The sequence below is a fragment of the Crotalus tigris genome, unplaced genomic scaffold, assembly GCF_016545835.1.
Source record: "Crotalus tigris isolate CLP2741 ecotype Arizona unplaced genomic scaffold, ASM1654583v1 scf7180000018323.1251302, whole genome shotgun sequence".
In the NCBI taxonomy this organism is placed as follows: Eukaryota; Metazoa; Chordata; class Lepidosauria; order Squamata; family Viperidae; genus Crotalus; species Crotalus tigris.
In genome coordinates this window covers 1,093,825-1,106,255 of record NW_024096943.1, presented here as the reverse complement: position 1 = coordinate 1,106,255, position 12,431 = coordinate 1,093,825, and the positions used below count along the sequence as shown (strand labels likewise).

Here is a 12,431-nt window from a genome sequence, read left to right as displayed (position 1 = left end):
GGGGGATGGAAAAAAAAATCCAGAAAGGAGTAGCCACCTTTTTGCGAAGCAAGCTTACTGCGGCACATTCGCTTCTCCCTCCTGGAGCTTTTTTTCTTTTTTTCCTATGGAGGCACGGATTTCCCCCTCCCAGTAAGGCGCATGCGTTAGCACAGTGGTTCTCAACCTTTTTAATGCCATGACCCCCAACCGGTCGTATGTCGAGGACTACCCAACCGGTTGTAAGTCGAGGACTACCCAACCGGTCATAAGTCGAGAACTTTCCCTGTACTTCTGTTACAAAAATGATAATACTTATAATTTCTATCCATTTAAAAATAGGTTAACATGCTAAGAAAAAGAAATTAAAGAAACTCTTCAGAATTTCTAATGGCCAAATATGAGAGGAATATGAGAGGAAAATAGTAGCTTTAACATACAAATTAAATTTCATTATAATTCTGAGCATTTCATTTCATTTTGTTCTTTGTCCTGGAGCTCCTTTTCATGGCTAGAAAAAAAAATCAACAGTAAAAAAATATGATAAATTAACAGTGTATGTCTGATCACAGCAAATGTAATCTTTTCAAGTAATTTAATTAACTTCAATTAAGGTGTCTCAACCATGCCTCCAGGTGGGAATCCCTTTCAGCGAGCAGCAGCACAGTTCTGCGCATGCGTCCCTTCGCGGGCAGTGGCACACGGGAGTTCGCACCCTGTTCTCTCTCTTGCTCTGTCAGGGCTTCTCTCCGAGACTTCGTGGCAGTTGAGCGATTGGTGCTTCCTCCGCTGGGACAGCAGCCGAAGCCCCCCTAGTGGGTGACCAGTCCAGATGCCTGAAATGCAACTGGAGCCTGGCACGTAAACCAGGTGCGGTATTTCTGAATGTAAAGATGGTTGCAGCAGGGTTTCTCTCTTTCTCTCTCTGTAATTAGGCTAGTAGGAGCTTCTCCAGAGAAGTCCCGGGAGGAAAAAGTTGCTGGATGTTTTGCCAGAAGAATGAGAAGGACCCTGGGAAGGAAAAGCAAGGAGAAGGCGGGAAGGGGCTGTTTGCCCTGGTGCGAAAGCGATGTTTCCCCATGTGCCGTTTCTCGGGGGGAAAGAAACCGCGTTCTCAAAGAAAGACAGTGAGGCCCATTATTTCTTAAAGAAAAAATAGCTGCTTGTTTTCCTTTACCAATCTGCCCCGCCCTGATAGCCGGGAGCAATTTCTACATAAGTTGCCGAACAAAACTTTCCAGCAGCTGCAAGCTGGTGGTGAAAGATTCTGGGATATGTAGTTCAACAAGATCTGGAAATCTGTTGGTTCTTGGGGCGCTCTTAAATTAAAAAAAAAAAAGGCATAGTACGATACCGTACACGTCTCAGAAAGAAGGAAAATGCCCATTTTTCACTTATGGGAAGGTAAAATGTAGTAATTTTCTTCCAAATACAGAATCTTTTAGCTATATATTGGTTAAGGCTGTTCTTCTAATCTTAATATAACAGCCTACCCCAGTACAGGTAATTCTACTCTAGACTTACAATAGTTCATTTAGTGACTGTTAAGTTACAACAGCATTGAAAAAAGTGACTTATGACCATTTTTCACACTTATGCCTGTTGCAGCATCCCCCTGGTCTTGTGATTAAAATTCAGTTGCTTGGCAACTGACTCATATTTATGACGGTTGCAGTGTCCCGGGGTCATGTGATCACTTTTTGCAACCTTCTGACAAGCAAAGTCAATGAGAAAGTCAGATTCACTTAACAACTGCAATGATTCACTTAACTGTGGCAAAAAAGTCATAAAATGGGGCAAAACTCACTTAGCAACATAAATTTTGGCTCAACTGTGGTTGTAAGTCAAGGACTATCTATATACCGGTAGCTATAATATTGCCTAGTTCACTGACAGCATAATCTCATTCTTAATTTCTGGTCATAGATCTTGCATGTGGCATGCCATGATCATATGATGGCCTGGCAGTAATTGTAAAAGTTGTTTTTGTTTTTGGTGTAAGTTTTGCTTTGATTTGTTTTGGAGAAATTAAACACTACCTGTTCCAACATGTTGTGTTTCCATTTTCATTATCAGTTTTCAAATAATTGATTTCTTGTGAAGTTGAAGTTGCAATCCTGTATAGTTTTTTTGGGGAAAGAAATTGTCACTGAATCTCTTGGGACTAAACATCTGCATTACGTAGAGAACTGAATTGTAAATGCCATTAAAAAAAATTACTGCTGTTTTTTGCCAATAGTATGGTGGTTCCCAGTTCAGAAGAACAGAAGAAACAAAACTGTTTCATCTTGGGTGCGTCTGGAGAAACTGGGAAAGTATTGCTACTTGAAATCTTAAAGCAGCAAAAATTCTCTCGTGTGACCCTCATTGGCCGCCGAAAGCTAAATTTAGAAGGGACTCTTTACAGTAATGTGGTATGAAACAAAACATTCTTTTAAATTTTATGTTTTTGTCCACCTTCTCATTCCCTTTAGAACTGGACAGAGATTTAAAGCTGGGTCTCTCTGGACCTAATTTGCATTCTAAATGCTAGCCACGTGGATTTTTGCTATATATTATTATAGTCATCCTCAACCTAGTGCTCAGAAAAAATAGTGTAAATCTATGCTACCTGAAAATCCAGCCTTATCTCTCAACATTTCTTGACAGTAATGTTGATGAAATATATTTATAGTCATTAATAATATATTACATATCTTTTATTTTATTCTTCTCTGTTCTATACCAACAGAACACCTTACAAATTTATCAAAAACATAAGTAATTGAAAATATTATTGAATACTCTATCCAAAATATATGACAATAAAGCAATTTTAAATACCTACTGTATAAATAATTATTCATTTACTAACGCTAATGGTTAAAGGAATTTGGAAATCTAATTATGTAGGACATAATATACTACATAAACAATGTAAAGAATGTGGTGCCATAAAGAAAACTGCCATATAAAAAAGAACTGGATGAACCAAATTGTCTTCAGTCTTTTATGTACTAGATTATAATATCCATCACAGTTGCTGGTATTTCAAAATACTGGAGCCTCTTTTTATATGGTGTAGCTCTTAGGTTAGCTTACTGGCACGCTTGATTCAGACATTTCTATGCTCCTTTCAATTAAATCTTAAATGGTTTACATAATTGTTTACATATAGATATAAAAAATAACAGAATAACAGAGTTGGAAGGGCCTCTAGAGATCTTCTAGCCCAACCCCCTGCTCAAGCAGTAAACCCTATACCACTTCAGACAAATGGTTATCCAGTCTCTCCTTAAAAACCACCAGTGTTGGAGCACCCACAACTTCTGGAAGCAAGTTGTTCCACTGATTAATTGTTCTAACTGTCAGGAAATGTCTTCTTAGTTCTAGGTTGCTTCTCTTTTTGATTTGTTTCCAACTTATCTCAGGTACATGAATCTATTCAATTCTTCCGTTCATAAATGCTCCCAAGAATAACCATAACTTAAGTAGCTTCTTAAACATCAGCAGTGAGGGTGCTTTTCTTATTTCAGAGTGTAGCTTATTCCCCAAGAAGGGAGCCTAGTAGAAAACATTTGCTTCTATGCTCCCCCTTATCACACCATACCTGGAAGGAAACTTCAGCATCCCTTCTCTGCCTTGTCCAGGTTGTGCATTTTAATATGTATATTTTATTGATTGTTTGATAATTTCATCTTGGCTTCTCAACATGAGTTAAGATTTCGTTATTAGTTAGGAGATGTTCTGTCTTCATTTGTTTTGGGAAGCAGAGAGACACATATATTTAATTTTCTTCATTGGAGTTTCCAGTTCTTTCTTTCACGTCTGTTTTTTGGGGTGTCTGTCCTGCCTGTTTCCAGGTCCAAGAAGTTGTTGACTTTGAGAAGCTAGATGAATCTGCTGCTGCCTTCCAAGGACATGACGTAGGATTCTGCTGCTTGGGGACAAGCAGAGCCAAAGCTGGAGCGGTGAGGAGAAAAATAGGTCAATACCTGGGTCTGGGCAGAATTGAGAAAGGTGAAGGAAGTTAAGAGGTATAAAATACACCTTAGAGTGGAATTTGCTGGCAGGTGGGATTTCATGGATTGTTTCAACCTTTCCCAACTTGGCATCCTCCTGTTATTATTGGACTACAGATCTAGTGGCTCTGGGTACTGATGGTAATTGCACTTTCCATATACTTAGAGGAACCAAACTGGAAAATGTGAGTTCCTTGGGATCTGAAAGACAGAAGATTGAAGTGGCTGCTTGGCATTTTAAGGGAATGAGTTGGCCTGATGAGGAACAGGTGTGAAGAACAGGGGTGTCAAATTGCTGGCCTGCGGGCCAGATGCCTCATCCGGAAGCCATGCCCAGCCCATTACCGGCAATGGCAAAACCGTCCCGATACGTTGCGCAACGTTGCGAGTTTGACATGTCTGCTTTAGAAGTTTACTCTGTTTCTTCCAAAGTGCTAGATGTGCATATCAACTTAGCTTATCTTTTGCCCATGGTAACCCAATTTGCACGCCATCTTTTCCAAAATTCATAGTTAGCACAGGAGTTTACCCAAGTCACCCAAATTGTGCATTGTACTGGCTGTTTACAAGTTTAATTTTTTTTTTTTTTTTGCACCTCTTATGGGACAACATCTTCTCGGCCAATGGTTGCACTTAATTTGAGTGCATGAGAAGAATGAAGATCCAACATATCAAAAAATAAATTTGATCTCAGTTCATTTGCATTTACAGTTACATTTAATTAAGCATAATTATACATTATGCTATTTCTGATCAGCATGTATTTATTTTTTTCTTTCCACATTAAAATTAATAGCAATTTTTCAGGTGCCTGATTGTCATGGAAAGGGAGAATTTTTCAAATAAGTAAATATTACTTTCTCTAAATGCAGGATGGATTTGTGCGTGTTGACCGTGATTATGTTGAGCATGCAGCAAAGCTAGCCAAAGCTGGTGGCTGCCACCACTTTATCCTAGTGTCAGGCAAAGGTGCAGATAGCTCCAGCAGATTTCTCACTCTAAAGACCAAGGTATGTCTGATGGGCTGCAAAATGAGATAAGCAGTGGGTGAGAGAACCAACTGGTTTCAGAATTCTCTCCTGGTTGGGTTCCCAGGTTCTGTTTAATTTTTATATACAAAGTGCCAGATCTTTCATTCTACTGCCATTCAGGATTACACAGAGAAAGAGGCTTCTTATTTAATGTATCCTCCAAGGAGGTCATGATTATATAGTTGGTTCTTTCCTCTACTCTTAATTTAAGCCTGAGGAAAACTACCTATGAGTTAGTTAGGCAGAGCTGGGAGCTGAATTTGAGTTTTCCCAAGTGTAGACTACCACTCTAATTCCATAATAGGCAATTTGATGCCTTCTAGAGTCTAGATACATTCAGAGACAAGCTCCAACAGGCCCTAATAAATATTGCTTAAGCAGAGGAAGCAAGTCCCTTCTAGAGCAATGGCTCCAGGAGATACTGCTCTTTATTACAACTGTTATTCCAGGTTGTTCAAGTAATATGTGCAAAGGAAAATGCTGCACTATGACCTGTGGCATAATGTAGGTGGCAGTACATTTTCACGAGAAAGACGTTTCTTGGCTGAAGATATACTGTTTGTCAAATTCTAGCCATTATAGAGCATGCAGGTTACTTTTTTTTCTGCAGTTTATAATTTTAAGAGTGTAACCTAATAGTACTTGTGAAGGTATATCTCCTCTGTCATATGAGGATCTTCAGCAATCCTTCTTTCTGCTTTATTTTGATGTGTATCCTTTTCAGCTTCCGTGTGTTTCTATGTACAGAAGAGAGAGTTCAACCAATGGAGGTTGTCTTATTCCTTCCCTCTTTAGGGTGAAGTAGAAAACAGGATTAAGGCACTTGGATTTGACAGAGTCTCCATATTTAGACCAGCGTAAGTATATTGTATATATGAATCTGATAGACGAACAAGGATGCTCGTTCCATCACATAGGAAGTTGTATTAATCATGAGTGTTGCTGATTAGTTAAGATTTGAAGTTTCTCATTGTAACAAAATGAGTTATTTAATTCAACTGCTTGTTTAGCTGGTGCTTTAAAAAATTAATAACCTTATCTCTGCTAAACTCAAGAGTACACCAAATAAGCAGTGTAGATGTAGAATGTTTTCGTTGCAATGTATCCAATTTTAAAATGTTGCTTTGATTTCCAAGAATGGAAGTACGAGTATACTTCCATTCACACCCGGTTAGGAAAATTGGACAAAACTAATACCAATGATGATTTTGAGTAAATTTGAGAACCTAAACCACAGGTATCATTTATGCCGAGACACATTTAAGAGTTTATTTTGCATGTAATTGGGGATGCAGTCTGAGTCACAATGCTGTGAAGCAGATTAACATACAAATGAGTAACTTATTTATTTTGTTTTTCATTGATGAGCAGAAATTTAAGCCCTGGCCCTCCCAAGACAAACCCAAAGTTCACACTGCAGGTCACAGAGAACCATTTTCCTTCACCTGTGGCTGTTCAATGTATTATTTGAACCACACAGATTCATAACAACAGCCTCTCCCAGAGCCATTGCTTTCTCAGCCGAACTATATATGCAGCTGCCATGGTGCGGCTGTCCTTTCTTAGCTTGGGCAAATACCTTTGCCCTACTGGAAACACAGTTTAGTATTATCTTTTTCTTTTTAAGGATTTTTCTATAGTTGGTCAGTTTTGGCATCCCCAGCAATAGATGTTGCCTTGTCAAGAAGTTTGATTTCTTCACCATCTCTCTGGTCTTAAATGTACCTCATTTCCCAACCTTGAAGAAAAAGAAGTAAAATCAACCAATAAACTGCTGAGTGCACAAAGGATTTTTTTCTGTTTGCCAGTAGGGTACAGATTTACGTGTGTTTCGGGATGAAGCAGTGCATAACTGTTTTTCACAAAATTCTTAGAGCTTTATTGAGATGTGCTTTCTCCCTCTATTATATAACCAAAGAGATGCGTTAGAATATTTCCATTCATACAAAAGAGCCAACAGGTTGCTCTGGGACAAAAATTAATTCAGCTAGAAGCACCATCTTAAGCATTAGTATCATATAATGTTACACTTGTAATCAAACTTCTCAGTACATTCTATTGACAGGCAGGTACATTTTATCAAGCGTTGTATCAATAACCAAACAATAACTCATTATAATGAAGGTGTTCATGTATTAAAACCCACTGTTCCTATCTCATCCTTCCGTGGCTTGTTTTGCAGTGATCTTGCTACACACTTCTTTGTTACGAATAAGAAAATATTATCTTCTTGTTGCTGCTTTGTTGAGAGCTATAAAAGCCAGGTAACATATAACTGAGATGAAAGAAGTTCCTTTTCTGCCTCTCTTCCCTAGGCTGCTGCTATGCGATCGCCAGGAATCTCGGCCCGGTGAATGGATGGCCAGGAAAGTCCTAGGAGTGGTAGCCCTTTTCTTTCCCACATATATGTCTATCCCTGTCACAACAGTGGCCCGAGCAATGGTCAATATTGCAATGACGCCAGCAAAAGATGGGCAGAAAGTGGAGATGCTGGAAAATGCAGCCATCCATGCCCTTGGTCAGCCAAAGTAATCAACAGAGAAGAAGGGATGTTTCTTGAATAGCTTTATAATGAAGGGGTTTCATTGATTGCCCAAAGCCCAGCTTTACTTGCAGTTTTTTTTTTTATACTGCAGAGGGTCTTTGAATAATAGCATTTGAATTGCATTTGATAGGATTGTTGCATCAGGAGAATGTGATCCTAAATAACTAAAAAAAAAAAGCCTTAATGTCATTGGTGCTCTTTCAAAAGCTTTAAACGCGGATCCTGCCTCTTAATAAAATTAATTAATTAGCTATGGAATTATGTATGGTCTGTTGATTAAACATTAACTTGCTAAGAGTGCAACTTAAAAATGAATGGTGGATGGAATGAAGAGATGAATGTATAAACTTTATTATGGTCAAAATCCAGGAATATCAAGCAGAATGGAAAAACATTTATATAGCTATATAGAGACTCCTTGTAACAAAATGTTATGAAGAGCTCCTGTTAATCTCATTTCAGGCCTTATATGCTGCTGCAGAGACTTATTTGTTGCCTACGTGCCTATCTAATACATCAACCCTTCATTTAGTGACTGCGTTCTAGTCCAACAACCAGGCCATTAAGCAAAACGGTCATTAAGACTTTCAGAAATAAGAAGTCTAATTCTTAGCCATTTGCATATGGACTATAGGGACCCTGAATAAACAAAGATAAAGGGGAGACACAATCCACTAACTGGTTCATGAGACTTCTCACACCACCAGCCTATGCTTGAGACTGTCATAAGGCAAACATATGTCTGTTGTTCAACCATTTCCATGTTCCAAACTACCTCATGGTGAGGATCTTCCTGCTCAACAGATGTTTCATAGCCTCTTTCACATCTTTGTTCCTCAGGCTGTCGTCCTTGAGTAGAGTGGCTCCAGAGGACATTCCACAAAACCCAGAGATGGTAGTGATGGTTACTATGGCAACGACAGTTGTGGAAACAAAAAGGATTACTTCAGAAAGCTGAGTGTCAGAGCAAGAGAGCTTCAAGACAGCAGGGATATCACAGAAGAAGTGGTTGATATGGCTTGGCCCACAATAGGACATCCGGAAAGCTCCACTAGTCTGAATGATGGAACCCACTAAACCACAACTGTAAGCCCCCAGCACAAGGCAAATGCAATTCTTGTGGGTCATGAGTAAGGTGTAGGTCAAAGGGTGGCAAACGGCCAGGAAACGATCATAGGCCATGGCTGCCAGGAGAAAACGTTCTGTTGTCACCACAGTAGTAAAGCAAAACATCTGAGCTGCACAAGATGGAAGGGAAATGGAAGCCTTGCCCTGTTGTAGCTGAGCTTCCAGTGCCTTGGGTGCAATGACCGAGGAATAGCAAAGATCCAAGAGAGAGAGGTTGCTGAGGAAGAAGTACATTGGAGTGTGCAGACGCTGTTCAATTCTGATCAAGGTGACCATCCACCCATTGCCTAGTACTGTGAGCACATACAGGAGAAGGAGCATGCTGGAGAGGAAAGGACTCAATTCAGGTTTCTCTGTAAAGCCCAGGAGGATGAATGTGGTCACAGTGCTTCTATTTTCACCTTCCGAGGAACTGTGGCTGGGCCTATGAGATCTTCAAACAAAACCATAGATATGGTACATCACAATAAATAGGCATAAGGTTAAAAGTAACTGCAAAACATAAAATATAAACAAAGATGTTTCCTTAAGAGAAAAGTGGAAGGAAAGCAGAAACGTTGGTAGATTAGATTATGTATGTATAAAATTGCTCATAGACACACACTCATGTACACAGAGATGCATACACACAAGCCAGAAAGCTAGAGGTAAGCAAACAACACCATCGGTGCAACCCCTAATCTGCCTCCAACAGGGGTTCCCGATTCCCGAGCTGTGGACTGGTGTCTGGCCCATTAGAAACCAGGCTATGCCAGCGAGTGAAGCTTCACCTATGCATGTGCGGAATTTAGGCAGTGTTTGAAACCATGACCTCCTCCCCAATCCGTGGAATTTTTTTTCCCAGTGAACTGGTCCCCAGTGCCCCAAAAGGTAGAGGGCTGCTGGTCAGTAAGTAGTTCTCAATTTATGATCACAATTGGGCCTGGAATATCCATCACTAAGCGATTCATTGTAAAGTCTGATATCACATGACCATGTTGTTTAGCAACATCAGTCCTGGCAATCCCAGTGGCCATTGTACCTCTAGATGAATAGGTTGTTCAACAGGAAGCAGGAAGTTGAGGGACTCCTAAAGAAGCGTAGGAGTACCACAGGGGGGATGGCAAAGTCCTGGGAGGCTCAGCGCAGGCTGCACATGGGTTGCGGCTGCTACAGTGCGGCACAAGCTTAGGGAATCTGGGGAGAGAGAGTGTGAGGTGCATGCAGGCATGTACACGAGTGCAGGAAGGTCATTGAAAGGCACTACAGCTCAAGAGCTTCCTGGGGTATTGCAGCTCTGAAGTTCCAAGAAGCCTCTGAGTCACTATGCGGCACTAAGCTGCAGCCACCCCTGTATGCCTCACCCCCATCCAGCAACTCAACCCAAAGCTGCTGTGCTCTGGGAAGCACCAGCAGCATGGCACAAAGCTGTGGCTCTGGGTCTACAAGAAGCTCGCAAGCTGCAGCACAGTGTAAAGCCCAGCCCCAGCAGCACAGGACAAAGGGGCTTCTTGGCCTTCTGTGGCATTGTGGGTCTGCAAGAAACCCCTGGGCTACAGCATAGTGCAGTGCAAAGACCAGCCCCAGCTCAGCAGCATAAAGCAAAGGGATTTAATAAAGATATAAATCTGCCTATTAGAATGGCATATCAATTTGGAGGTTTAAATCAATACTAAAATAAATAAAATGTTAAACCTACAGTAATTAACTGTAATAAAGATGATTCAAACTGTAAGGTACAGACTGTAATTTTAAAAATTGCAATAATTTCTGCCTAGTCAGGAAAACTGGAGGAATTTAACAGATCATAATGTAATGAAATATTTTAATTTTATGTTAGGAAAGCCACAAGCCTGGGTTACAATACAACCCATTTATAAGATTTTAATCCAAAACTGATTTCCAAATTGAGTTATGTTTTATGTCAGATCTGTTTTTCAGATATGAAATCAGTTTTGACACCAATGCTTGCTTCTGGAAAAGATAATCAAACAACGAATCAGCGAACACCTAGAAGCAAACAAAGTCATTACTAAAAGCCAACATGGGTTTGTCAAAAACAAATCATGCCAGAGAAATCTTGTTGCATTCTTTGACCAACTGACAAAATTAGTGGACCAGAGGAATTCTGTGGATATAATTTACTTCAGTAAGGCATTTAATAAAGTAGATCACAACCTACTACTTGATAAGATGTGGGTTAGACAGCATCACCACTAGATGGATTCGTAGCTGGCTGACTGGCCATACTCAGCTACTCAGCATGTGGTCCTCAATGGAACTGCATCTACATGGAGGGAAGTGTGTAGTGGGATGCCCCAGGGCTCTGTTCTAGGTCCAGAGCTCTTCAACATCTTCATCAACGATTTGGACGAGGGGATAGATGGGGAACTCATCAAATTTGCTGATGACACCAAGCTGGCAGGAATAGCCAACACTCCAGAAGACAGGCTTAAAAAACAAGAGGATCTGGACAGACTTGAACACTGGGCGCTATCTAACAAAATGAAATTTAATGAAAAAAGTAAGGTTCTACATTTAGACAAGAAAAACCAAGTGTACAAGTATAGTATAGGTGTATCATGCTCAATAGTATTTACTGTAAGAGGGATCTTGGAGTCCTAGTGGACAATCACTTAAATATGAGCCAGCAGTGTGCTGCAGCTGCCAAAAAAGCCAACATAGTGCTAGGCTGCATTAACAGAGGGATAGAATCAAGATCATGTGAAGTATTAATACTTCTTTACAATGCCTTGGTAAGGCCACACTTGGAATACTGCATCCAGTTTTGGTCACCATAATGTAAAAAAGATTTTGAGACTCTAGAAAGAGTACAGAGAAGAGACACAAAGATGATTAGGGGACTGGAGGCTGAAACATATAAGGTTGCTGGAATTGGGTGTGTCTAGTTTAATGAAGAGAAGGACGAGGAGGGACATGATAGCAGTGTTCCAATATCTCAGGGGCTGCCACAAAGAAGTGGGAGTCAAGCTATTCTCCAAAGCGCCTGAAGGCAGGACAAGAAGCAATGGATGGAAACTAATCAAGGAGAGAAGCAATCTAGAACTAAGGAGAAACTTCCTGACAGTTAGAACAATTAACCAGTGGAACAACCTGCCTCCAGAAGCCGTGAATGCTCCAACACTGGAAGTTTTTAAGAAGAGACTGGACAGCCATTTGTCTGAAATGGTATAAGGTTTCCTGCTTGATCAGGGGTTGGACTAGATGACCTCCAAGGTCCCTTCCAACTTTATTATTATTATCTTTTATTCATTAAACATGAACCTCAGTCAACTGAACATTCAAATTGGCTGGCACTGATGGTTGATACAGGTTGCTACCAGCATCCTAGGTGTCAACCAGGTATCTTCTTAAAATATAATATGTTCCGAGTAGCGCAGTTTTTTATAACATTGCTGGAGTTATTGCATGAACCTGCAGTTTTTTGATGTATTTTGCAAAGTTTTTGAACATAGTTCCCAGTGCCCCGATGACAATGGGTACCACTGTTACACGTTTCATCCATAATCGTGCAGTTTCGATGGCCAGGTCGGGATATTTTGTAATTTTTTCCAGTTCTTTTTCTTCGACTCTGTCATCTCCTGGTACAGCAATATCAATCAGCTGTACACTTCAGTTCTCTACAACTGTGATATCCGGCGTATTGTGTTCCAAATGGCGATCTGTCTGTATTCGAAAGTCCCACAAGATCTTCACCCTCTCATTCTCAACAACTTTTTCCACCCTATGTTCCCACGACTTTTTGGA

The 12,431-nt window shown here is 40.3% G+C and overlaps 1 protein-coding gene and 1 pseudogene across 1 annotated transcript; one reads left to right on the top strand and one right to left on the bottom strand.

Annotated features, from left to right (window-relative positions):
- The first annotated feature begins 661 nt into the window (after nt 1-661).
- LOC120311186 (oxidoreductase HTATIP2-like) lies at nt 662-7,814 on the top strand. The gene is made up of 6 exons (XM_039350392.1): nt 662-849; nt 2,219-2,393; nt 3,822-3,929; nt 4,853-4,990; nt 5,807-5,868; nt 7,327-7,814. Exons 2-6 carry the CDS (start codon nt 2,220-2,222, stop codon nt 7,541-7,543), a joined length of 699 nt encoding a protein of 232 aa, XP_039206326.1. The 5' UTR covers nt 662-849; nt 2,219; the 3' UTR covers nt 7,544-7,814.
- A 116-nt stretch (nt 7,815-7,930) lies between these two features.
- On the bottom strand, nt 7,931-9,462 carry LOC120311158 (annotated as a pseudogene).
- Nucleotides 9,463-12,431: the final 2,969 nt, after the last annotated feature.